Genomic DNA, 27,151 nt, shown 5'->3' with positions numbered 1-27,151 from the left:
ACAGGAGGCAAGTGCAGAAATGGTCAGGGCCTAGCAGAGATTTTGAAATTGTTCTTGATGACAGGAGAGGAACCAAAGGATAGCAGGATAGCCAGTTTTGTTCCGCTGTTTAAGAAGGGCTGCCGAGTCTGACATCGGTATTAGGAAAGTTATTGGAAGGTATTCTCAGGGACCAGATACAATTTCTTTGCATAGACGTGGGCTGATTAAGAAGAGACAGCATGGCTTCGTGCATGATAGATCCTGTCTAACCAGTCTCGTATTTTGTCAATGAAGTTACCAGGAAAGTGTATAAAGTCAAGGCTATGGATGCTGTCTGTATGGACTTTAGCAAGACATTTGACAAGGTCTTGCATGGGAGGTTGGCCAGAAAGGTTCAGTTGCCCATTATTCAAGATGAGTTCGTAAATTGGATTAGACGTTGGATTTGTGAGAGAAGTCAGAGTGCTGGTAGATGGTTGCCTCCCTGACTGAGGCCTATGACTAATGGAGTACTGCAAAGATTGTTGTCGGGTCTATTTTTTTTTTGTCATCTATATCAACAGTCTGGATGATATGGTTAAATTTGCAGATAACTCCAAGACTGGGGTGTAATGGACCGCAAGGAAGTCTATCACAGATTACAGAGTGATCTGGATCAGCTGGAAAAATGGGCTGAGAAATGGCAGATGAAATTTAATTCAGAAAAACACCAGGTATTGCACTTCAGTAGGGACCATTCGGGGGTAGTCTTGCATAGTGAATGGTAGGACACTGAAGAGTGTGATTGAACAGGGATTGGGAAATACAGGTCCATAATTCATTGAAAGTGTTGTTACAGGTAGATAGGCTTGTAACAAAAGCTTTTGATATATAGGCCATTGGTCAATCTATTGAGTCCAGAAGATGGGATGGTATGTTGAAGTTGTAAAGACATTGGTGAGGCCTAATTTGGAGTATTGTGTGCAGTTTTGGTCACTGGAAAGCTGTAAACAAGTTGAAAAAGTACAGAGAAAATTTAAATGGATGTTGCAGAGTCTGGAGGGCCTGAGTTTTAAGGAAACATTGAATATGTTAGTATTGTATTCCTTAGATTGTAGAAGATTGAGATGAGATTTGATAGAGGGATACAAAATTGGGGGGCATTGATGGGTTAAATGCAAGTAGGTTTTTTCCACTGAGATTGAGTGGGATTACAACAAGAGGTCGTGGGTTAAGGTCATGGGTGGAAAGTTTCAGGGGAACATGAGAGGAAACTTCAGATTGTCGTGGGAGTGTGGAAAGAGCTGCCAGCCCAAGTGGTGCATGCAAGCTCGATTTCAATGTTTAACCGAAGTTTGGGTAAGTGCATGGAATATAGGGGTTTAGAGGGCTGTGGTCCTGGTGCAGCTTGATGGGAGTCGGCAGTTTAAATGGTTTTGACATGGACTAGTTGGGCCAAAGGGTCTGTTTCCATGCTACAATTTTCTGAGTCCAGTCAAGTTGACAGTTTATTTTCTTCTGAGATGCTGCCTGACCTGAGTTCCTCCAGTATTTAGGTGTACTACTCAATTTACAGCAGCTGTAGAATCTATTGAGGGTCAATCTGGTTTAGTAAAGTTGATTCATTGTGCCTATATGCCAGCTTTGATTCAGCAAACAACAATGGTGTTGTCAGCAAACTTAAATATGGTATTGGAGCTATTCTCAGCTTTACATTCGTAAGTACATATAAAGCAAGTAGAACAGGAGATGTGTGGAGATATTATTAATCTACTAACTGTGGTCAGTGAGGAAATCCGGAATGCAGTTGCACAGGAAGGTACTGAGGCCCAGGTCTTGGAGCTGAGTGATGAACTTCAAGGAGATGATGGTGTTGGATGCTGAGCTGTAGTCAGTGAAGAGCATCCTGGTATATAGATTTTCATTGTCTGTGTTGTCGAGAGCTGAATGAAGTGCCATTGAAATGGCAGGTGCTATTGACCTGTTGTGATGGTAGGCAAATTGGAGTGGATGCAGGTCATTCGTTTGGCAGGAGTTAATGTGCTCCATGGCCAACTCCTGAAGCACTTTGACATTGATGTGATTGATGCCTGTTTGAATCGAGTGGGCAACTTACACTGCCAAAGTGAGAGGTTGAAGATGTCCATAAACTCTTCTCACACTTGGACACAAAGGGTGTTCCTGAGCTTCCAACTGATTTTCACTTTAATTCTTCGCCCTGTTCTCAGGGCTCCTGCATTGCTTAAGTTAACTAATGCATTTGAACTTGGCTCATGATAGTGGAGACGAGCCTCTAGGCGCTGGAATCAAGTGAACAATTGTCGGAGTAAATCAACAGGTGAGTCAAATCTGCCAGGGAGGTGAACTAGTTATGATACAGATTTTGACTGTAGATTTGTGCAGATCAACTTTCAAACTTGAAAAGTGCAGCTACAAAGTTCAGCACCTACCCACAGATGCTGCTTGATGCACTGAATTCTCCAAGTTGTTCCTGGAATTTGACAATCTTTGGGACTTGATACTGGATTTAACTATTTTTTTAATTTAACCATTCAAGAAAATGGATCTCAGGGTTATGTATGGTGACATTTTTATATACACATACACATACGCGCGCGCGCACACACACACACAGAAGTAGAATTGTTTCCTCTTGCACTGACTGGTCTTACTGGTTTTCATTTATCCTTTACCTCTTCAAATGTACCTAATTATTATTCACTCCCCTTTACCACTCTTTGAGCTACCACCATCTGCTCTACTGCCACTCACAACTTAATTGATATTTGGCCATCAGCTTTTACCCAATCTTTTCCTTTTTTAAGGTAAAGCTGAGAGATCTAAACTAACATTTTCTGTTGTCAAGGAAATTGGGGGGAGGGAGAGAGAGAGAGGCATACTGTTAAACTGCCCTCTGGGCTGAGGGGAAGACCCACAAGCTATCTGAAAAGTAATAAGCATGCAGAAACAAATGGGAAAGGAGAAATGGTGGTGTCATTAAATTTGCTTCTTGGGCTGTCGTTTAGGGATGACCTACACATATATACATGTGTGTGTGTGTGTGTGTGTGTGTGTGTGTGTGTGTGTGTGTGTGTGTGTGTATTTATTTATTTATTGACTGACTGACTACAATGACCCTAGAGAACTTTTTTTACTAGTATTTACAAAGCTGCTTCTGGGGTTCTGGTACAGCAAGCATTTTAACAATTGCAGGCAAAAGCGAAGTAACATTGATTTTTTTTCTTGAGCAACTAGCAGGAATAATTTAGTGTTCAACTGGTGGTCATGGCTTTTGTGAAGTGAAGAGCAAGTTTTTGTTAAATTGCGTTTTGTCATGGATTGAATGTATTTTTATGGTGTGGCTTGCCAATCTTGAATTAATTGGCTTCTTTGGAGTTTTGCCTTGTAGCACCACTTTGCAGCTTTGAAAGTTGATCATGTGATGTCTAAATGCACGCCAGTTGCTGTTGCATAGAATTAGGATTGACTGCTGGATACTTGTGCACGTGCTGATTTAGGTCACGTACTTTTACAGTGGAATAATTTCTGAGGAACCTGACAATATCCTGTGCAAAAGTACACCAGAAAAATGGATCTTCCCATGTGTCATTCCATGATTTTAAAGTTATGGAAAAGCTGTTGATGGGTGTTAATATATTTTGCGTAGTTTCTTATGCGATATTTATCAGATGAATTTATTCACTAATCATAGGTCAACGCCCCCAGTCTTTTCGTAATTTTCACATTGTGGTACAGATTCAAGTTGTAATGTCACTGCTACACCTGGATTAGTAGAAGAGAAATATTTACCCTCTTCCTGTCTGGCAGTCCACAATGAGAACAGGATTGTGTCAAAGGAAGAGTAAAATTTGAAGCAATGTCAAATTGATTGATGGACTAATATCCAGCAATCTTTTAGTCCAAGTGCAATGTTGATACATGCAATACCCACTCCACCATCTTCTGATTTGATGACTACTCACACTTTCTACACTTAATGCTGATGTTGTCATTTTTCAGAAGTGTAGTTATGCTGTACATTGGCTGCTCCAATTGTGTTAATTTGCTCCTGCTTTCGATCATTTCAGAGGTTGATCTAGAACAGAAATATTTAAATCTTCAGATTAATATCACTTTTTAATCACATCCAAAGATACTACAGATTGTTTTAAATCTTATAACCAGAGCTTATACAAACTGCTCAGGGAAAAATACTGATGAATGGGTTAAATAACCTTTTTTGCATAATGCTGAACGTTTAGTCAACATTCTGTTCAAAGCGTTGCCACTGTTGGTGTTGTATGTAACTAAGGAATAAATCTTGTCTAAAACCAGTGTTAACCAAATCTGAAAATGAACTGTGGCTGTCCAATGTAAACAAAAATTGATTTATGATTGATTAAAATGTGATTATAATTTTGCATGTAATGTCATGAGTATGTTCTGCCATTTTGAATACAGGGAATTGAACATTTGCAAATGCATTTTGCTCACACAGCTGGGATTCGTATTGAGCAAGGCGTGGATTTATTTTATGCTGACTGGTGCAGAATAAGTTGTGTTTCTCTATTTCAGGAACTGAATCCGTAGTAAACAAAACGCAGTCTTCATCAAGTAGAGCTTCACATTAGTTTAACAGAATTCCTAAAAACAAGTTAGTCTAATTTGAGCTGATGAATAAGTGTGGGACCAAGTTTTATTTCGTAATGTGATTCAAAAGTTAAATAAAATCTGACTTGGGTGCTGAATCCTATTTCATGTTATTGAAACCTTCAGTCATATTGCACTAAATGTTCATATTTAGCAATTAGCAGATTATCTGGTTTATTACCTGTATTCTGATTTTTTTTCCCCCCCTAAATATTTTGTCTGGGTTGTACCTGAATTCATAAAGTTTAACACAAAATAATCTGCAGATGCTGTTGTCAAAGGAACACTCACAATGTGCTGGAGGAACTCAGCAGGTCAGTCAGCATCAGTTGAAAAGATTAGTCAACGTTTTGGACCGAAACCGTTTGTCAGGACTGAAGGAAGAACTTTGGGGAGGGTATGAAGAATGCTGGTAGTTGGGGGAAAAAAACAGTAATTTGAAAGACAAAGGGGTGGGGGAGGGGAAGCAGGGAGGTGATTGGCAGGAGAACAATGCGCAGTAGTAGAAGGAGGCGGAACTATGAAAATAGAATTATGAATTTATGAACATAGAATTCTCCAACTTCCAGTAATTTCACATCACCTCCCTCATAGTTCCGCCTCCTTTTACTACTGCGCATTGTTCTCCTGCCAATCACCTCCCTGCCTCCCCTCCCCCACCCCTTTGTCTTTCAAATTACTGTTTTTTTTCAACTACCAGCATTCTTCAAACCCTCCCCAAAGTTCTTCCTTCAGTCCTGACGCAGAGTTTCGGCCTGAAACGTCGACTAATCTTTTCAACTGATGCTGACTGACCTGCTGACTTCCTCCAGTGCTTTGTGAGTGTTCGTAGTGTTTAATTACCCATGAGCATCTCTAACAATTGTAACAGCAGTGTTCTACCATTTAGTTGAAGACACGATGAATATTCAAATACTAAAAGTATGAGACTTGCCTATTTTTACTCCCTCTTCTCTCATTTAGTTATGTTACATGTTTTTTCATTATGTTATGACCTATATCATAAACTTTGAATTCCTTGTTTTAAAAATTGAAACTTTGTGGACTTTGATTTTAATCACAAACTAACCTGAATTCTGTGCCAAAGTTTGGGTAATTTGTATTTTGAGTTGAAGATATTTCCCTTAAATTCTGATTCCAATATTTCAAATGATGCAAGTTTAAGGTGAGATTGCTGGAGAACTAAATTAAGCTTGTTTTGAAGTAATATGTTTTGGGTGGCTATATCCAGGGCAAGTCTTGATTTGCCTGTTGCTTTTTGGGAGGGGGGAAGCAATAGAAGCATTGGTTTGATCTGAATCCTGGACCAAATAATTCTCATGTTTTAAAATACTTCTCTCAATTTCAGGAATTGATTTTAAAATCAAAACAGTGGAACTACATGGAAAGAAGATCAAATTGCAGATATGGTAAGGTGAATCTTTTTATAGATTGAAAGATCTAATGCTTCATGAAAGCATTTATAGATTTTTCTTGAAGTCTCAGTATTGGTTATTTTTATTAAGTTATTGAAATTGAGGTCTATGTGTGTGAGAAATTATAGCAAATAAAGATGGTAGAGAATCTTCAGAATTCTGAAATATCCTTCCTAACCAATTTCACTTGTGATTGCAATAGTTTTAGTTTGTAGATTATCAGATGATGTGCATCTCAAATAGATCCTCAACTCTGGACCTCCTGTTTTTCTCAGTTAATCAAAATTCTAACTCCAGAAATTGCTGCCACTTGGTATACTTTCGAAAAGATGTTGCACGCAATTTTGATTTGGTGTTAGAAATAATCAAGTCTGGATAATAAGTACTATCTTTTTTAATGTTGTGTGAATATAAATTCATGAATTCCTGCAAGTTGCTTTGCAGCATTGCTTACTGGCCTACCTATGTTCTGTTCATATGCTGACTGAGGATGTATGGTTTTATATTGCTAACATTAACAGTTTAAGATAAATTCATTTTATTTGATGGCAGAAACGAGATGTATTGTTTCCTTTGTAATGGCAGAACACTGAAGGGCATGTAATATTTTTAAAATGCACAACATAGTCAGGAGCTTTACTTGCATTATTGGTAAATTATGCTATTTACAAAGCAGTAGTTCAGGATTCTCAAACAGCAAACTTCTCAACTGTTTGCTGTGGTTTATTGCTTTTGGAGGTTGAATTCTGATTGGGTATTCTGTCGTAGTGGCTTTGGCTGTTGTTTTGGTTTCTGCTCTTACCAGAGTACCCCTCTTTTTACAGCTCCTTTCTCCATACTTTGTGTAAAATTATTTATCACGTTTGTTTTAGAGTGGTTGGTGCATAGAACATGCTGCCAGGGGTGGTGATAGAAGCAGATACATCACGGACATTTAAGAGTCTCTTGGATGGGCACACAGATGATAGCAAAATGGAGTGTTATGTGGGAGGGAAGCATTAACTTGGTCTTGAAATGGATTAAAAGGTTGTCATAACATTATGGGCTGAAGGGCTGGTATTGTGCTGCACCGTTCTGTACTATGCTCTTTAAACTTGAACAGTAAACTGCATTTGAGCCTAGTATGAATAAAATTTCAGGTTAGATAGTTTTCATAGTTGTTGGTGTGACCTCCAGGATGGTTGAAGGAAATCCAGTGGGCTAGGGTGTGAAGGAGTTGACCAGTTCTTGTAGAGTGCCATCAGTGTAGGTCAGTTGTCCCCAACTACGGAAGCATGTGCTACCGGGCCGCGAGGAAAGGATCTGATTTGGCGATATGAAACGATATGAGTCAGCTGCACCTTTCCTCAATCCCTGTCACGCCCATTGTTGAACTTGAACGCAGGTGAGGTCATCAGTTGGTCATTAACCTACAGCTACTCTGAGTAAAAAAACAAACGTCTCTTGAGAGTTTCTTTGGAAGAGATGGTAGGGGACATAAAAGGCCTAACAATGATGATAACGCAGAGACAGCTGAGGCCGAGACTGCAAAAAAAAAGAAAGCTTCCTTCAACAGAAAATACGAGTCGTACATAAAATATGGCTTTATTGCGACCAGTGACTCGCACACTCCAAGCCCCCTGTGTGTGATATGTGGAGGCAAGCTGTCTAATGAGGCAATGAAGCCCTCAAAACTGCTTCAGCACCTTGAGTCCAAGCACCCTGCACTATTTCAAGACGATGTGCACGAGGATATGTTGTGTGCACTGCTGCTGCCAACTAACACAACTGGGGCAGAACTATTCAAGTCTTTAAATGGCTACATGTCAGGCAAACTGGACTGGTCATTCTGTGTTGGGATATGCACACACGGGGCTGCAGCTATGACTGGATGACTGTCTGGTTTCACTACCCGAGTCAAAGAGGTTGCTCTTGAATGCCAGTCTACACACTGTGTCATACACAGGGAAATGCTGGCTAGCCGAAAAATGTCACCTGATCTTAAGAGCATATTGAGTGATGTTGTTGAAGTTATCAATCACATCAAAGCAAAAGCCCTTAACTCGCGTCTGTTTGAGCAGCTTTGCGAGGAAATGGATGCAGAGCGCAAACACCTTCTCTTACACACTGAAGTCAGGTGGCTATCAAGGGGGAGAGCCCTGGCCAGGGTTTTTGATTTAAGAGAGCAGCTACAGAGATTTCTTTCAGGAAAAAAGTCACCACTGGCAGCACATTTCAGTGACGAAGAGTGGATAGCAGAACTCACTTATCTGTGTGACATCTTCAACCTGCTCAATGAACTCGATTTGTCACTTCAGGGGATAATGACAACTGTCTTCAAGTTGGCAGATAAAGTGTCAGCTTTCAAAGCCAAACTGGAACTGTGGGGACAGCGAGTGGACAGGGGCATATTTGACATGTTCCCAACATTAGCTGGGAGTTTGGGAGACTGAGGCTTCACTGTCCTTCTCACAGCTGCTGCACGATCACCTATCTTCGCTGTCGACAGAATTCGATTGTTACTTCCCAACCGCAAATGATCCAAGGCCTGCAAAGGAATGAGTCCGTGACCCATTTGTGAATGTCCCCGGTGAATCATCCATGTCAGCGTGGGAAGAAGATCAACTCCTCGAGCTTGCAAATGATGGTGGGTTGAAAAGTACGTTTGACATAACATCTCTGCCGGCATTCTAGATCAAAGTCAAGGCTGAGTATCCAGAGATAGCCACGAAAGCACTGAAAACGTTGCTTCCATTTCCAACATCATATCGCTACGAAGCGGGATTTTCTGCAATGAATGCAACAAAAACTAAATTGCGGAATAGACTGGACATAAGGAACCCCCTTCGAGTATCGCAGTCTCCCATCACCCCTCGATGGGACCGTCTTGTTGCAGGGAAACAAGCCCAGGGCTCCCACTGATTCAGCGATATTGATGTGTTGCAATGATTTTATATGTTCATACGAGGAAAATATGCGCTGTTTAATATCCAAATGTTACTTAAAATGTTATGCTATTGGCTTATAAGTGACTTATCACTATATTCATGTGAGAAAAATATGCGCTGTGTTTAATATTAAATTCGTTAGATAAACCCTTTTAGAAATGAAATTGAGTGTATTAGCCACTTATAAGTGACTTGTAGTTGACTTGTCACCTATATTCCAGTCGTGATTAACACCCCCCCCCCCCACCCCACCCCGTTGGCCGGTCCGCAAGAATATTGTCAAAATTACAGTGGTCCGCTGTGGGGAAAAAAAGATGTGGCCCCTGGTATAGGTGTTTTAGCCATCTGGTGCTAAATTAACAACCCGAGGCACAAAGGTCATAATCACCTGGTTTGTTGATTAAGTTGCACTTAACTTGGCAGAGCTTCAAACAGTTTGAATGCATTGTCTGGGGGTGGGTGGGGTGGGGCGAACGTGGATTGGATTTTCTGGTATCTCTTCAAGAAGTTGCTGTGTTGGGTTGGGCTTCATTGCAGTCATGCCAGAATGAGTTTTCTCAGAAATGGCTTGGGGTTTAGGTAAAACTGTAGTATTGGATGAATGTTCAAATAAAGAAACGATGAAATATTAAAGAAGGCCATTGTGCAGCGCAGCAAAATAGGAATTGAGAAGATTCAAACTGTAAGTGAGTAGACTTGAGCATTGGGAAATTTTGGAAGCCTGAGTAATTCGGGAAGAAAAGAGAAATGCAGTTTTTCAGAGCTTTAACAAGTAGTAGAAACAGATGTTGATCCATTGGCAGAGATAGAAATTATAACAAATGAGGAACCAGCAATTTTTCTGACTTGATAGCTGAGGCTATTGTGGAGGTGTTAGTAGTGATCCATATTCTAGAATGGTTGCACAGGACCGGAACATCACAAAATCACTCCACTCTTTTAGGGAGGAGTGACAGGAAATTATAGGCCAATTAACCTGACTTCAGTGGTTAGCAAGATGTTAGAGACTGTTATTAAGGCTGAGCTTTTGGGATAGTTGGAGAGAAAAAAAGGCAGAATTCAGGATGGTTTTATTTGAGGACAAAACAAATCTGTTGGAATTCTTTAGAACAGAGAACAGTACAGCACAGGAACAGCTCAGTGGTGTCACAAATCCGCTAAAGAGCAAATCAAAAACACCCGAACACTAATCCCTCCTACCTACACCATGTCCGTATCCCTCCATCTTCCTTACACCCACACGTCTATCCAGACGTCTCTTAAAAGCCTCTAATATATTTGCCTCTACCACCATATCAGACAGCGCATTCCCAGCATCCACAACTGAGTTTCAAAAAAACTTGCCCCTTGTATCCCTCTTGAATCTATCCCCTCTCATTTTCAATGCATGCCCTTTGGTATTAAACATTTCAACACTGGGAAACAGATACTGTCTGTCCACTCTGTGTCTCATAATCTTGTAAACCTCTGTTCGACCTCCCCTTCGCCTCCAGTGCTGCAGAGGAAACAACCCAAGTTCATACAGCATCTCATAATAGCACCTGCCCTTTAAACCATGCAGCATCCTGGTGAACCTCTTCTGCACCCTTTCCAAAGCTTCAACATCCTTATAGTGGGTCAATCACAACTGTACAGAACACTCAAGATATGGCCTAACCAGAGTTTTATAAAATTTTAACACACTCTGACTTTTGAATTCAGTGCCTCAACCAATAAAAGCAAGTATTTCATAAGCCACCTTAATCACCTGATCAACCTGTGTAGCTGCTTTCAAAGAGCTATGAACTTGGATGCCAAGATCTCTCTGCTCAGCAACACTATAGGATCTTGCCCTTAACAGTGTCCTGTCTCCTTGCATTTGCCCTAGCGAGGTGCAACACCTCACATTTATCTGGGTTAAACTTCATCTGCCATTTCTCAGCTATATTTGCCAATCTTCTGCACCATCCACATCTCTATCAATCTTGGTATTATCCACAAATTTACTAACCGACCCATCTACTCATCTAATTTTTCATGCAGGTTATTTACATACATCACTAACAGCCGAGGTCCCAGCACAGATCCCTGCAGAACTCTACTGAATACAGACCTTCAGCTCGAATAAGTCCCTTCAACCATTGCCCTCTGTCTTCTATAACATGCCAGTTTGCTGCAGATCCCATGCATCTTGATCTTCTGGATTAGCCTTTCATGAGGGAATTTACCAAACTATTTTTTTAAGTCGGTCACGAGCCTTTGTGGCCCTTCAGGCTGGTGCTTATGCCGGTTTCCAAATTTACCAAATGCCTTACTAAAATCCATATAGACTATCCACTGCCCAACCTCATCAGTATCCCGCGACATCTTGTCAAAAACCTCAAATCAAGTTGGTGAGGCACGACATGCCATTCATATAGTTCTCCCTAATAAGGCTATGGGTTTCCAAATGCTCGTATATCCTATCCCTCAGAATTTTCTCCAGCAATTTCCCTACAGCTGACAACTGTCATGAGATTCCCCAGTCTATAGTTCCCAGGATTTTCCCTTGTTCCTTTTTTTAGCAAGTATATTAGCCACTTGCTAGTCCTCAAGAAACTTGCCTGTCCTCAAGAAACTTGCCTGTGGCTTGAGAAGACAAAGACTGATCAAGGACCCAGCAGCCTAGTCTCTTGCATCCTTCAATAACCTGGGGTAAATCCCATCAGTCCCTGGTGATTTGTCCACCTCAATGCCTAAGAGATAGCTTTTTAGAACAGTTTGTCGTTGAGCCTTCTTGGGGATCAGCTATACTGGATTGGGTGTTATGTAATGAACTGGAGGCGATTAGTAAGCTTAAGGTAAAAGAACCCTTAGGAACCAGTGATTACAATATGATTGAGTTCAACTTGAAATTTGATAGGGAGAAAGTAGTCTGATGTAGCAGTATTTCAGTGGAGGAAGGACATTACAGTGGTATGAGAGAGGAGTTGACCAAAGTAAATTGGAAAGAGCTGCTGGCAGAGATGTCAGCAGAGCAGCAATGGTGTGTGTTAAACTGGGGAAAAATGAGGAAGGTGCAGGATAGATGTATTCCAAAAATAAAGAAATAATCAATTGGTAAAATAGTACAAACCTTGGCTGACAAGGGAAGTCAAAGCTGTTGTAAAAACAAAGAAAGGGCATACAACAAAGCAAAAATTAGTGAGAAGATTGAGGATTGGAAAGTTTTTTAAAAACCTACAGAGAGCAACTAAAAAAAATCATTAGTAGGGAAAAGATGACATATGAAAGCAAGCTAGCAAATAATATCAAAGTGGATAGTGAAACTTTTTTCAACTTTTTTCAACTTTTAAAAATAAAAGAAGTGAGAGTGGATATAGGACTGCTAGAAAATGAGGCAGGAGAAATATTAACAGGGGACAAGGAGATGGCTGATGAACTGAATGAGTATTTTGCATCTATCTTCACTGTGGAAGATACTATCAGTATGCCTGATGTTGTAGTGTGTGAAGGAAGAGAAGTAGGTGCAGTTACTATTACAAGGGAGAAGATGCTCAAAAAGCTGAAAGACCTGAAAGTACATAAGTCACCCAGACCAGAGGAGCTGCACCCTCGGGTTCTGAAAGGTAGCGTTAGAGATTGTGGTGGCATTAGAAATGATCTTTCAAAAATCATTGAACTCTGGGATGGTGCCAGAGGACTGGGAAATTACAAATGTCACTCCAATCTTTAAGAAAGGAGGAAGGCAGCAGAAAGGAAATTATAGACCAGTTACCCTGACCTCAGTGGTTGGGAAGATGTTAGAGTCAATTGTTAAAGATGAGGTGATGGAATACTTGGTGACACAGGACAAGATAGTGCGAACAGCATGATTTCCTTAAGGGAAAATCCTGCCTGATGAACCTGTTGGAATTCTTTGAGATTATTACAAATAGCATATATAAAGGGGATGCAGTGGATATTGTATATTTGCTCTTGCAGGCGGCCTTTGACAAGGTGCCTCACGTGAGGCTGCTGACCAAGTTAAAAGCCCATGCATGGTTACAGGAAAGTTACTAACATGGTTAGAGCATTGACTGATTGGTAAGAAGCAATGAGTCGGAATAAAAGGATCCTTTTCTAGTTGGCTGCCAGAGACTAGTGATGTGCTGCTTTTTATACTGTATATAGATGATTTAGATGATGGAATAGATGGCTCTATTGCCAAGTTTGCAGATGATATGAAGATTGGTGGAGGAGCAGGTAGTGTTGAGAAAACAGGTAGGATGCAAAACGACTTAGACAGATTAGGATACTGGGCAAGAAAGTGGCAAATGAAATACAGTGTTGGAAAATGCATGGTCATGCACTTTGGTAGTAGAAATAAACGTACGCGAAAATCCAGGAACCTGAGATGCAGAGGGACTTGGGAGTCCTTGTGCAGAACACCCTGAAGGTTAACTTGCAGGTTGAGTTGTTGGTGAGGAAGGCAAATACCATATTAGCTTTCATATCAAGAGGTCTAGAATACAAGAGCAAGGATGTCTGTACAGTTTTGGGCCCCTCATCTTAAAGATGTGCTGGCATTGGATGGGGGTCCAGAGGAGGTTCAAAAGGATGGTTCCAAGAATGAAAGGGTTATCATCCGAGGAATGTTTGATGGCTCTAGGTCTGTACTCCCTGGAACTGAGAGGGATGGGGGGGGGGTGGGGGGAGGAAGCTCATTGAAACCTTTCGAACGTTGAAAGGCCTAGCCAGAGTAGATGTGGAAAGGATGCTTCCTTTGGTGGAGAGTCTAGGTCAAGAAGGCACAGCCTCCAGGTAGAAGGACGCCCTTTCAAAACAGAGTTGCGGAGAAATTTCTTTAGCCAGAGTGTGGTGAATTTGTGGAATTTGTTGCCACGTGCAGCTGTGGAGGCCAGGTCATTGAGTGTATTTAAGGCAGAGAATGACAGGTTCTTGATTGGACATGGCATCAAAGGTTACGGGGAGAAGGTTGGGAACTGGGGTTGAGGAAGAAATTTAAAGAGAAGGATCAGCCATGAATGAATGGCGGAGCAGACTCGATGGACCAGATGGCCTAATTCTGCTCTTGTGTCTTATAGTCTTAAGATCTTAGACCCAATACTTCCTCCTCCTTGACCTCTAAATGCCCAAACGTACTTAAACACACAGCACTGATCTCCTGGTTTTCTATATCCTTTTCCTTGGGTAAATACTGAAGCAAAGTGCTCATTAAATACCTCATTCACATTCTCTGCATCCAAGCAAATGTTCCCCCCGACCTTATCCGTGAGTGGTCCCCCCTCCCTAGATAGCTTCTTGCTCTTGATATATGCATAGAATGCCTTGGGATTCGCCTTAATCCTACTTGCCAAGAACATTTCATGACCCCTCTGGGCTTTCCTCATTCACTTCTTTCGTTCTTTTCTGACTTCTTTATACTTGATGCTTCATTTGATCCTAACTTCCAAAGCTTTACATCCATTTCCTTGTTGACTAAGTTCATCACTTATTATTCAATTCATCTATTATTTTTTCATCCCTGTCCTCCTTAACAGAAACATACCTTTCCTGTACTTTGTAAGTTGACCTTTAAACACCCTCCGCATGTCTGATGTGGACATTACAGAGAAAAGGTGTTCCCAGTTAATGCTTCTTACTGGGTTAATGACCTTGTAATTTGCCTTACTACAGTTTAAAACCTCAAGGACCATACCTATCCTGTAAGTTGAGAAGTTGTGGTCACAGATCCCGAACTGAAGGTTAGTCACATTGCCAAACTCATTACCCAACACCAGGTCCAGTCCAGCCTGTCCTCTCATTGGATCATCCACATATTGATTTAAAAAATTATCCTGAATCCACTTAAATTCAGCCCCACCTTAACCCCTTAGACAAAGAAGGTCCCTGTTTATATTCAGGTAGTTGAAATCCCCCATAACAACAACCCTAATATTTTTACAAAATTTCCTTAATCGCATTACATGTCTGTTGCTCAGTGTCTTAGTGGCTATTAGGGGGTCTGCAGTACAATCCCATCAGTTGATTGCACTGTTCCTATTCCTGAGTTCCACCCAAATTGTGTCTGACCTATCCATTATGTTTCCTCTGGGTGCAGCTGTGACATTGTCCTTGATTAGTAGTCCAACTCTCCCTCCTCTTTTACCACTACCTGTATCTTTTCTTAAACTTCAAAGACCTGGGATATTTATCACCCATTCTTTCCCCTCTCAACTAAGTTTCAGTCATGTCTACAACATTGTAGTTCCATGTATTGATCCATGCTCTTAATTTCATCTCCCTTGCCCATAATACTCCTAGCATTGAAATATATACACCACACTATCCAACCCATCATATCTACTTCAACTTTGCCTTTCAATACTCTCCCTTGTGTCTACCTTCTGGTCTGATCTTTTCTTTACTGACCTGGGGCTCCAGCTCCCAGCCCTTGCAAAACTGGTTGAAACTCGTCCCAAGTAACATCAGCAAACCTCGTGGCCAGGATATTGGTCCCCCCTCCAGTTCACGTGCAGTCTGTCCCTTTACCCCTTCCCCAGAGAAGGTTCCAATTGTGAAAGTTGAATTAGGATAAAGTCACTAAGTAAAACTCTATTCAAATCCTCCGGGGCACTTCATTTAGTCGCTCAAACAAAAACAGTCTGTGACTATTCCCGCTTGGTCCACCAACTAACTGGCAGTTCCTCTTACAGAAGATATAGTCATTCAGATACCTCCACACAAGACAGGCTGGAGCCAGACTTATCTATGTGCATGACAGTACCAAGAGACAAATTACAGAATAAGTATGATGGCTCACATACACATAACAAGCTGGAGCGGTCTTATCTATGTGCATGACTGCACAAAGAAATAGGGACCTTAACACTGTCTAACTCCAAGAAGAAATATGGCTCAGCACGTTTGTTGATCATCAGCAGTTTCTTAGAGGAAAAATATTGTTTAACTGGGCCCCATGTGCCACCTAGGCACTAAGGGTTCAGATGACAATGACGATTGTTTAACTGACCATGTTAACCCTTTTACATCCTTTAGCACAATGATCCAGGAACTTGAAACCCTGTTATCTGCATCATCTCTGCAGCCACTCATTCAGCTATTCTACTACTCCATTACCACCTGCAATAGCCTGTGGCACAGGGAATAATCTGGAGATCACAGTCTTGGACGTCCTTTTCTTCGACTTCTGTCCCAACTATATACACACTGACAGGACTTCCACTTTTCTGCCTATGTCATTAGTACCATGATGTCTGAACCACTACTTTTTCTGCCTATGTCATGCACCATGACAAACCTCTGGCTGATTTTCTCTTCTCTCTCTCCCCCCCCCCCCAAAGAATATCTGCAGCTGCTACATTATATCAAAGACCATAGCACCCAGGAGGCAATACACCATCCTGGTGTCTGTTTTGTCATCACAGAATTTCCTTTGTTTTCACTCCACCCTGCCCCCTCCCCCAACTATCGAGAGTCCCGTATAACTATCACACTGCCTGACTTTACCCTGTCCGGTCAAGCTACAGTGCCACCCAGCCTGGCTGCTGCTGTGATCTAATGGGATATTCTCCCCCCCCCGCCAAAGCAGTATCCAAAGAGGTATACTTGTTTGCGAGTGGAATGGTCACAAGAGAACCCTGCACTAGCTTCTTTATCCCCTAACCTCTCCTGGTGGTACCCATCTACTGTCCGAAGCCTGTACTTTGGGTGTGACCAGAGGAAATAACAGGCAGGATAGACCAAGGAGTGTCAGTGGGTGTTTACTTGGATTTTCAGAAGGCCTTTGACGTGGTGCCACATAGAAGGCTGCTTAACAAGGTAAGAGCCCATGATAGATGAATCATAGTAACACAGACAGAAAATTGGCTGACTGGCAGGAGGCCAAGAGCGAGGGCTTTTTCTGGTTGGCTGCCAGCAACTAGTGGCACAATGCAGTGGTTGGTGTTAGGTCCATGACTTTACACATTATATGTTAATAACCTGGGTGACAGATTTGATGGTTTTATGGCCAAGTTTACAGATGATACAAAGTTACTTGGAGTGGCAGATAGTGTTGTGAAAGCAGCGAGACTGCAGAACATCAAAGCAAGGATGTATGCTGGGGCTTTATAAGGTATTGTTCAAACCACATTTGGAGTATTGTGAGCAGTTTTGAGTCCCTTATAGATGGGATGTGCTGGCATTGGAGAGGGTCCAGGGGAAGTTTGAGAATAAAAAAGTTAAAGTATGAGGAGCATTTGACGGCTCTGGGCCTGTGCTTGTAGAAAAGGGTGGGGGGGTCTCATTAAAACACTCAGGATATTGAAAGGCCTCATAAACATGGAGAGGATGTTTCCAATTGTGGAACCGAGGACCAGAGGAAAGTCTCAGAATAGCAGGGTGTCCTTATAGAGTAGAAGAAGAATTTCTGTAACCAGAAGGTGGTGCATATACGGAATTCATTGTCCAAGATGGCTGTGGAGATTAAGTCTTTGGGCATATTTAAAGGTGTAATTTGTAGGTTCTTGATTAATAAGGGTGTCAAAAGCTATAGGGAGAAGGCGGGAAAATAGGGTTGAAAGGGATAATAAATCAAACATAATCAAATGGTAGAGCAAAGCTAATGGGCCAAATGGCCTAAATTTGCTCCTCTGTCTTATGGTTTTATAGAAACAGAGAAACATAGAAAATAGGTGCAGGAGTAGGCCATTCAGCCCTTCAAGCCTGCACCGCCATTCAGTATGATCATGGCTGATCATCCAACTCAGAACCCCGTACCAGCCTTCCCTCCATACCCCCCAATCCCTTTAGCCACAAGGGCCATATCTAACTCCCTCTTAAATATAGCCAATGAACTGGCCTCAACTGTTTCCTGTGGCAGAGAATTCCACAGATTCACCACTCTCTGTGTGAAGAAGTTTTTCCTAATCTCGGTCCTAAAAGGCTTCCCCTTTAACCTCAAACTGTGACCCCTCGTTCTGGACTTCCCCAACATTGGGAACAATCTTCCTGCATTTAGCCTGTCCAATCCCTGTAGGATTTTATACGTTTCAATCAGATCCCCCCTCAATCTTCTAAATTCCAACGAGTATAAGCCTAGTTCATCCAGTCTTTCATCATATGAAAGTCCTGCCATCCCAGGAATCAATCTGGTGAACCACCTTTGTACTCCCTCTATGGCAAGGGTGTCTTTCCTCAGATTAGGGGACCAAAACTGCACACAATACTCCAGGTGTGATCTCACCAAGGCCTTGTACAACTGCAGTAGTACCTCCCTGCTTCTGTACTTGAATCCTCTTGCTATAAATGCCAGCATACCATTTGCCTTTTTCACCGCCTGCTGTACCTTCATGCCCACTTTCAATGACTGGTGTATAATGACACCCAGGTCTCGTTGCACCTCCCCTTTTCCTAATCGGCCACCATTCAGATAATAATCTGTTTTCCTGTTTTTGCCAGCAAAATGGATAACTTCACATTTATCCACATTAAATTGCATCTGTCATGAATTTGCCCACTCGCCTAACCTATCCAAGTCACCCTGCATCCTCTCAGCATCCTCTCAGCATCCTCCTCACAGCTAACACTGCCGCCCAGCTTCGTGTCATCCGCAAACCTGGAGATGCTGCATTTAATTCCCTCATCCAAGTCATTAATATATATTGTAAACAACTGGGGTCCCAGCACTGAGCCTTGCGGTTTCCCACTAGTCACTGCCTGCCATCCTGAAAAGAGCCTGTTTATTCCCACTCTTTGCTTCCTGTGTGCCAACCAATTCTCTATCCACATCAATTCCTTATCCCCAATACCGTGTGCTTTAAGTTTGCACACTAATCTCCTGTGTGGAACCTTGTCAAAAGCCTTTTGAAAATCCAAATATACCACATCCACTGGTTCTCCCCTATCCACTCTACTAGTTACATCCTCAAAAAATTCTATGAGATTCGTCAGACATGATTTTCCTTTCACAAATCCATGCTGACTTCGTCCGATGATTTCACCTCTTTCCAAATGTGCTGTTATCACATCTTTGATAACTGACTCTAGCAGTTTCCCCACCACTGATGTTAGGCTAACCGGTCTACAATTCCCTGGTTTCTCTCTCCCTCCTTTTTTAAAAAGTGGGGTTACATTAGCCACCCTCCAATCCTCAGGAACTAGTCCAGAATCTAAAGAGTTTTGAAAAATCATCACTAATGCATCCACTATTTCCTTAAGCACTCTGGGATGCAGACCATCTGGCCCTGGGGACTTATCTGCCTTTAATCCCTTCAATTTACCTAACACCACTTCCCTACTAACATGTATTCCCCTCAGTTCCTCCATCTCACTGGACTCTCTGTCCCCTACTATTTCTGGAAGATTATTTATGTCCTCCTTAGTGAAGACAGAACCAAAGTAATTATTCAATTGGTCTGCCATGTCCTTGCTCCCCATAATCTGTTTCTGTCTGTAGGGGACCTACATTTGTCTTAATCAATCTTCTTCTTTTCACATATCTATAAAAGCTTTTACGGTCAGTTTTTATGTTCCCTGCCAGTTTTTTCTCATAATCTTTTTTCAACCTTCCTAATTAAACCCTTTGTTCTCCTCTGCTGAACTCTGAATTTCTCCCAGTCCTCAGGTGAGCCACTTTTTCTGGCTAATTTGTATGCTTCTTCTTTGGAATTGATACTATCCCTAATTTCCCTTGTCAGCCACGGGTGCACTACCTTCCTTGATTTATTCTTTTGCCAAACTGTGAAGGTATAATCAGTGAAGGTATAAAAAGTGATGGGCAAAAATACAGGTGGGATAATAAAGTGGTATCAAGAAAAGGTTATGACTGTGCCAACATTCTTAATATTCACTCCAGTGGGACGAAGGGAACAGTAAGGAAGTCTTGAAACAAAAACATGGTGAAACTTACATAGCTTTGGTCTCCATGAGAAGTGTTGTGAGAATTCACTGCATGTGAATCCTGACTATCATATTGACCAGGACGTCGTAGTAACTGCCTTGAATCCACTTTCATATTGAACTTAGACAATGTTGAATTTCATTTCTCATTGTCTTAGTGTGTGCTGTCACTGCTTAAGATTGAGAATTCATTGAGGTTTGTCAGTTAAAAATCATTGGATATTGCCGAGGCACCGATTGTCACCAGCCTGCTCTCCTGAACAAGTTTGTGATGGTGAAGGAAACTAAAACATTTAGAGGAAAACAAGAGTTAGTGGAGGAATTTCAAATTTCACATGACAGCTCCTGAGGTTAGTGTTGGGTTGTTGTAGCAGAGGCTACTGATTATGTCACTGCACCTCATCAAAATTGGATCATGTTGACCTTGTTTAAGATGAGGTTTGTCCATTTGATCTAGTTGTTTCCTCTCTTCTTCCATGACCTCTTATACCATGGCTGCAATTGTTCATATGTCAAGACATTTATAACCGGATGCTAGAACTTGAAGGATATGAGCAGTGTAGTTCATTCTGGGAAGTTGAAGTTTTTTTCCTACAAGTGAAAGCTCATTGCTGTACTTGAGGAAAATCTTTGTTTCCTGGTCATTTGACTAACAGAAATATTGAGCTGAATGGAGCCAATTACAACTGAAAGGTATTGCTGGTGTTCAGTAGTTGCAGACTGCAAGGTTCTGTGCCTTGTCATCAGTCCTTGCAGTTCTATGCCAGCTAGATTGGTGGAGGATCAGGATCCCCTTATTTGATTCCCAAAGTAAAGATTATGCAGGAAAAGGCAAGTTTTTAAAAAAAATTTATAAACACCTGAGATATTTTAGTTGTACTTTGACAAAAGTACTTGTCTTTAAACCTTAACAGAGGCATTTCAATTCTTACCGATCCTCAGTCATGCTTCTTGCCAAATGATGTCAGAGCATTCCAGAAGCAGAATCTCGGTCTGACAAGAGGGAAGAGACATGGATACGAGACCATAGTGACAACATGTTTTAAGTATAATTGGATCTATGCTTCTGTGTCAGGGTGTGTGGGCACAGAGAAAATTATAAGGATTTAGTCTGAGTAGTTGGGCCAATTGAGTATGATTCTGATATGTTACCAGATTTTCCTTGATATGCTTGCTGGTGATAGGTGACCATGCCCTCAGCTATAAACTTCAATGACAAACGTAACTCTGGGGGGCGCAGGTACAGGGGGAACAGTGCAGTCTTTGTTTAACACCCAGACAGTTCATTATGGTATTTCTTTCAATATTTTTTATTGATTTTGATTTCTATATGTTGAAGAATAGAGTTCAAGAGAATACATATTACAAAACCAGCAAAATATAATAATACCAGATGCAATATATTGAATCACATTAACAAACTCCTTACTCTACATTCATATGGATTAGATTAGTTCGTATATTAGAATATAAACAATTTTATTAAGGATAAAAAAGATCTACACCCACTACCAAAGCCGAAGCTGTTTGGGGGGGGGGGGGAGGGGAGAAAAAAGAAACTTATCAGATAATAAAATATACTATTTACCAACTTTTGTACTTTAACAAGAAGTCAAAGATTATGAAAATAATTTAAAAACGTCCCCCACAAATTTTGAAAATCTTGGTTAGATTCAGAAATTGAGCAACGAATCTTTTCTAAATTTAGGCAAGCCATAACATCCTGTAACCACTGAGAGTGATTAGGCGGAACAGCATCCTTCCATTTAAACAAAAGCGCCCTTCTCACCATAAGAGAGATAAAAGCCAAAATGTGCAGATCAGATGTCTTCAAAATGGTATCTTTACTTCCAACAATACCAAATAGGTCAGTCAAAGGATTAGGCTTAAAATTTACTTTGAAGAGTACAGAAAAAGTTTGAAATATTTCCTTCCAATATTTTCCGAGACTTGGGCAAGTCCAAAACATATGAATAAATGAAACCTCTCCATTGTTACACCTATCACAATAGGGAAATGTGTCTCTGTAAAAATGAGATCGTTTATCCTTGGTAATGTAAGCCCTATGAACCACTTTAAATTGTAGGAGGAAATGACGAGCATATAGCGATGAAGTATTAACCAATTTAAAAATCTCATTCCAAGTTTCTTCTCATTATGGTATTTCAAAGATTCAGAGTGCATTTATTATCAAAGCATGTATAAATTATATACCTTGAAATTTGTCTCCTTACAGACAGTTGCAAAGCACCAAACTCAATTAACACAATTTTTAAAAAAGAACAAAAACCACTGTGCAGAGGGGGGGGTGCACACATAGTGCAAACAGTAGAAGCAAGTCAACAACATTCTGAACCAGATGGAGTCCCACCCAGAGCAGCCGGAGTAGGCCCAAGCCTTGGTCCCCAGTTCATCACACCAACGGGGCAGAAAAGCACCGCAGCCAGATCAGTTCACAGCCCCTCTGCCACAGAGAAAAGAATAAACATTCACAGGAGAGCGACCAAAATCAGCCCGACCCTCATCTTCGTACACGACACTCAAGGTTCCAGTCTACTGCACTAATGTTTAAATTGTCCAAGCAATGAGAAGTGCCATGTTCCATGCCCTGCCTAAAACCATTCTCATTCTCGCCAAATTGGCTGAGCACTTGCAGCGATCTAACCTCACGCAGGTTAGGTGGACGGACATCGAAACTCTTCTGCATTGATTCCTCTCCAAAATGCTCACTCTTATTTCCAGCGCGGCTTTATCACCAACTCCATTTGTGAATCCGGCGGCCTGAGCACTTCGCGTCTAGCGATACCCCAGTGCGATTTGTCCTCCAGATCTGCCTGTCCTTCGCCTGCCTCCTCACTGTCTGCAGCAATAGTTCACCACAATTTCCTTTATGAAAGATGTTATAAGTAGTCTTTTCAGTCTATTCTCTTGCCTTGTGATTTACCAGCAAGCTGTTGCATATCTTCAGTAATGCCATCTTAAACCAGATGATGTCCCCAGCTTTAGGAAAGATGTTGGTGTTTCTAATCATTTCTCTGTCCCTAGCTTGATTGTGTATTTCAGCAATTTCCTTGCCAATATGTTCAAATTGAAACTAATTTCCCATGTAAATGACTTAAAATTTGCAGTTTGGCAAAAGTACGGATTCCAGTGTTGAAGAAATTACTTTTCCAAATCTAGTGTTGCTAATAGCTTAATTAATAACACTCTCTGCATAGTAATCACTGCTCTTCTGCCTTTACTCCCACACCTCTGGTTAGGGAGAGATCAAGTGCCATCTATAAATTTGCCGATTGCACAACTGTTGGCAGAATTTCAGGTGGTGATGAGGAGGCATACAGGAGTGGGATAGATCAGCTGGTTGAGTGGTGTCATAACAACAACCTTGCAATCAGCATCATTAATACCAAAGAATTGATTACGAACTTCAGGAAGGGAAAGTTGAGGAAAAAACACCAGTCCTCATCAAGTGGAAAGGGTGAGCAGTTTCAAGTTGCTGGGTGACAGCATCTGAGGATCTGTCCTGGGCCTGACATATTGATGCAATGACAGAGAAGGCACAACAACAGCTATATTTCATTAGGTTGAGGAGAATTGGTAAGTCATCAAAGACGCTCGCTAATTTCTCGAGGTGGCATTCTTTCTGCAGTACAACTGGTTGTGTCACTGTCTGGTATGGAGATGCCACTGCACAGAGTTGGAAAATGCTGCAGAAAAGTGTTAACTCAGTCAGCTCCATCACAGGCACTAGCATCCCGGATGCCTCAAAAAGCCAGCATCCATCATTAAGGACCCCATCAGCTTGGGTGTGCTATCCTCTTATTGCTACCATCAAGGAGCCTGAAAACAGTTTTTCAGGAGTAGCTTTTTCCCCTCCGCCATCAGATTCCTAAATGGACAATAAACCAGTCCTCAGTATTTATTCTCCCCTCTCTTTTTGCACTAATTATTTAATTTAGTTTTATATATGCTTATTATAATTTATAATTGTTAATGTGCATTGTAATGTACTGCTGCTGCAAGATGACAAATTTGGTGACGTGCTGGTGGTGATAAAACTGATTCTGATTAATAATTAGGGAGAGGAATCCAAAGTTTTGTTTGGTAGTGTGGAGTTACAGGTTTTCTTAAAACAATATACAACCTTAGCACAGATTCGATGTGGTCAAAATTTAGTTGTCCGAGGCCAAACAGTAAATTCCTATAAATGTAGTTAATGAAAAGTAAGGTCATACTGTAATTTCTAGGAAACCCGAAAGCTCTTTTTCTCTCTTCATTTTCGTCACTTGTTCTTTTATATCCATTCAACAAATCTTTCTCCTTCCCATTGCCTTAGCCAGCATCATACATTAGTAATTTGAGTTTATTTCTCAATTTATCGAATTTTTCACAATTCCAATTGCCTTTTATTTTGCTGATTGCATTTTCCTCACACAGGACAAATGTGTTGTTTTTGTTTTGTAGCAAATGTTAGTAGATGTAGTCTTTTGACAAACAGTGCAAGATCTACTTGCATTACTTTTTGATAATTTATTTGCTCTTTGTTGCATATAGTTTTGCCAGTTAGGAGCCTGGAAACATGCATAAGTCCCTCACTGTGGTAGCAGAAGAGTTTTTAATTGTTTTCTGTGATTTGTAAATCTAAGCATAGAATTCAAAAAGAGCAAGTAATTTTGAACAACTTTATGTATGGTCCAGATATTTGGCTTCTCATAGGAATGAAGAGAATAGATATATGAGGCACAAAATCATGACTGAAGGCAACTTTATTATTTTGTAACACAAAAGATGGAGGAACTCTAGCAGGTCAGGCAGCATCCATGGAAATAAACAGCTGATGTTTCCAGCTGAGACCTTTCATCAGGACTGGAAAGGTAGGGGGGGGGTGGTAGAATGGGCGAAGGACAAGCTCGAAGCTCAAAGTACATTTATTATCAAACAATGTATAAGTGATGCAACCTTTAGATTTGTTTGCTCCCAGGTAACCACAAAGCAAACTGAAAGAACCCAATTAAAGACCAAAAAAAAAGACCAACCCCTCGTACACGAAGAAGAAAAAATAAACACAAATCATGCTAACAATTAATTGAAGGGAACAACAATCCAAATCCCGGAGTAAGCCCGAAGTCTCACTTACCAGTTCATCACATTAACGGGTACTGAGTACAACAGCCAAGACAGTCTTCATGGCCTCCGCCATAGAAAGGAGTGACCATCTCAGAGAATGAGCGTAATTGGCTCTCGCCCTGCGTTTATGCTGTCAAAGTCAATCCCATGTTTTGCGCCAATGGCTTTTGGAACTGCCTGGTGAAGGAAGCTTCAACATTAGAGGAAAATAATTTTAAGAAAGGCGAAGATCTTGCTCTAAGTAAGAACTGGAATTCAATTGTAAACAAGGTGGGACAGCGGAAATCGGATTGGCTGAGGACTAACCAATCTGGAGGGATGGATGAAGGGGCTATATATACAACTGGACTCAACATGTCCAAGCATCATCCCTGATGATGACAGCAGAGTTTGCCATTGAAATGGCTAAAATCGATATCTGTACCCAGCTGGAAGCCCAAGAAGAGTTTATTTATCAGAAAGCTGTCGCACACGATTGGTAGTGCCATCTTAACTGGAAAGTGAAATGCGGAAAAGGTAAAGGAATGGAGAAGGAATCTGATGAGTGGACCATGGTAGAAATGGGTACCAGAGAGAGGTGATAGGCAAGTAAGGAGAAGAGCTAAGGGGGGAGAGGGGTACACAGAATGGGGAATTGAGGGAAGGGGGGGGTGGATTACTCCAAATTGGAGAAATCGATGTCATGCCATCTATCACCTGCACAAGCATTGAATTTCAGATTATAATTTTCCCAGGGCTAAAATGGCTAGCATGAAAGGGCACAGTTTTAAGGTGCTTGGAAGTAGTTACAGAGGAGATAACAGGGGTAAGTTTTTTTTTACACAGAGAGTAGTGAGTGCGTGGTATGGGCTGCCGGCAACAGTGGTGGAAACAGATATGATGGGGTCTTTTAAGAGAATCCTGGGCAGGTATATGGAGCTCAGAAAAATAGAGGGCTGTGGGTAACCCTCAGTAATTTCTCAGGTAAGGACATGTTCGACACAGCTTTGTGGGCTGAAGGGCCTGTATTGTGCTGTTCTGTTTCTATGTTTAATCATTTGATCGTCTTTTCAAAAAAAACAAGGAACGAGGACTGTGGTTGCTCAACTCAAATGCTTTAGGCTTGAGTCAGATGGTCTGATTTTGTGCTATTGTAATTAATTTGAGTCCAAATTGTAATTAAACCTTAAATCCTCCTGCATTGATGTTTTAAATTTTTTTGTAAACCGAGGTCTGATTACATTGACTGAAATGTGATGTTTCATCAAAATTTCAATCTTATTCTATTTTTGTCTTTTGTTTTGAAGGGACACAGCAGGTCAAGAGCGATTTCACACCATTACCACTTCCTACTACCGGGGAGCAATGGGAATCATGCTAGTCTATGACATTACAAATGCAAAAAGCTTTGAAAACATCAGTAAATGGCTGAGGAACATAGATGAGGTAAGAAAAGAGTTAGAAGTTGATTATTGAAACAATTCTGTACCTGATGAGCTAAGCTGAAGTTCATAACTTCTGGGGCTGAATCATTGAATATTTTTAAGCCTTTGATTAACAAATTTATTATATCTGAAGGAATTGGGGATTATGGACAAACAAGCCAGAAAATGGACCTGCGGCAAAGATTCTTTTTTTTGCATAGTAGAGGAATTGAGGGTTATGGGGAATAAAGCAGAGATGGAGGTGAAAAGATGGAGATGAGTCACATCATGCCCAGATCAGCCATGATCGTACTGAATAGCAGAGCAGGCTCGACGGGCCAGATGGCCTACTCCCGCACTTATTATGTTCTTATCAGGCCTGCCATGAACTTGTGGAACTGTTCAAGGGGTTGTCTGGCTTACTCCTATCGCTAATTGTTTTGCCTGCAGACTTTGTTTTCAGCTACAGATGGTGAGGCAGTCTGATGCAGAACAGTTGCATTTTAAGGTTGGTGCTAATGCACAGACGTTATTTTTGATAATTTGGCTTTGGTATTTGTTTCTAAAGACTACATAAGCTACTTCAAAGTTAATTTTGCATGGTAAGGTAGGCATGTAAATAAAGTTGTACTGGAATTTGTAACAGGATAAGAGCATTGAGTTTGTTTTTATGCTCATTATTCATTTTGCATTCTTGGCATCCTTTAAGGACAGTTGAATCATTGGAAGGAATGAAATTTCAGCTGATACTTAGTCCAAATATGTGCATTTGGAAAACCCTGGCAACTTTGTAGGCTAAATTATTTATTTTTATTTAGAGGGACAG

General features: G+C 41.1%; 1 protein-coding gene across 1 annotated transcript in view; it reads left to right on the top strand.

Annotated features, from left to right (window-relative positions):
- rab10 (RAB10, member RAS oncogene family) overlaps positions 1-27,151 on the top strand; it is a 68,380-nt gene that overhangs the window by 30,275 nt on the left and 10,954 nt on the right. Inside the window, exons 2-3 of the mRNA XM_063036043.1 lie at positions 5,960-6,020; positions 26,209-26,347. Coding sequence (XP_062892113.1) covers positions 5,960-6,020; positions 26,209-26,347 — 200 coding nt within the window. The remainder of the gene's footprint in view (positions 1-5,959; positions 6,021-26,208; positions 26,348-27,151) is intronic.

The sequence above is a fragment of the Mobula hypostoma genome, chromosome 2 (genome assembly GCF_963921235.1).
Source record: "Mobula hypostoma chromosome 2, sMobHyp1.1, whole genome shotgun sequence".
Taxonomy (NCBI): Eukaryota; Metazoa; Chordata; class Chondrichthyes; order Myliobatiformes; family Myliobatidae; genus Mobula; species Mobula hypostoma.
The sequence above is the reverse complement of the archived record's forward strand: the minus strand, read 5'-3'. Positions and strand labels throughout refer to the sequence as shown.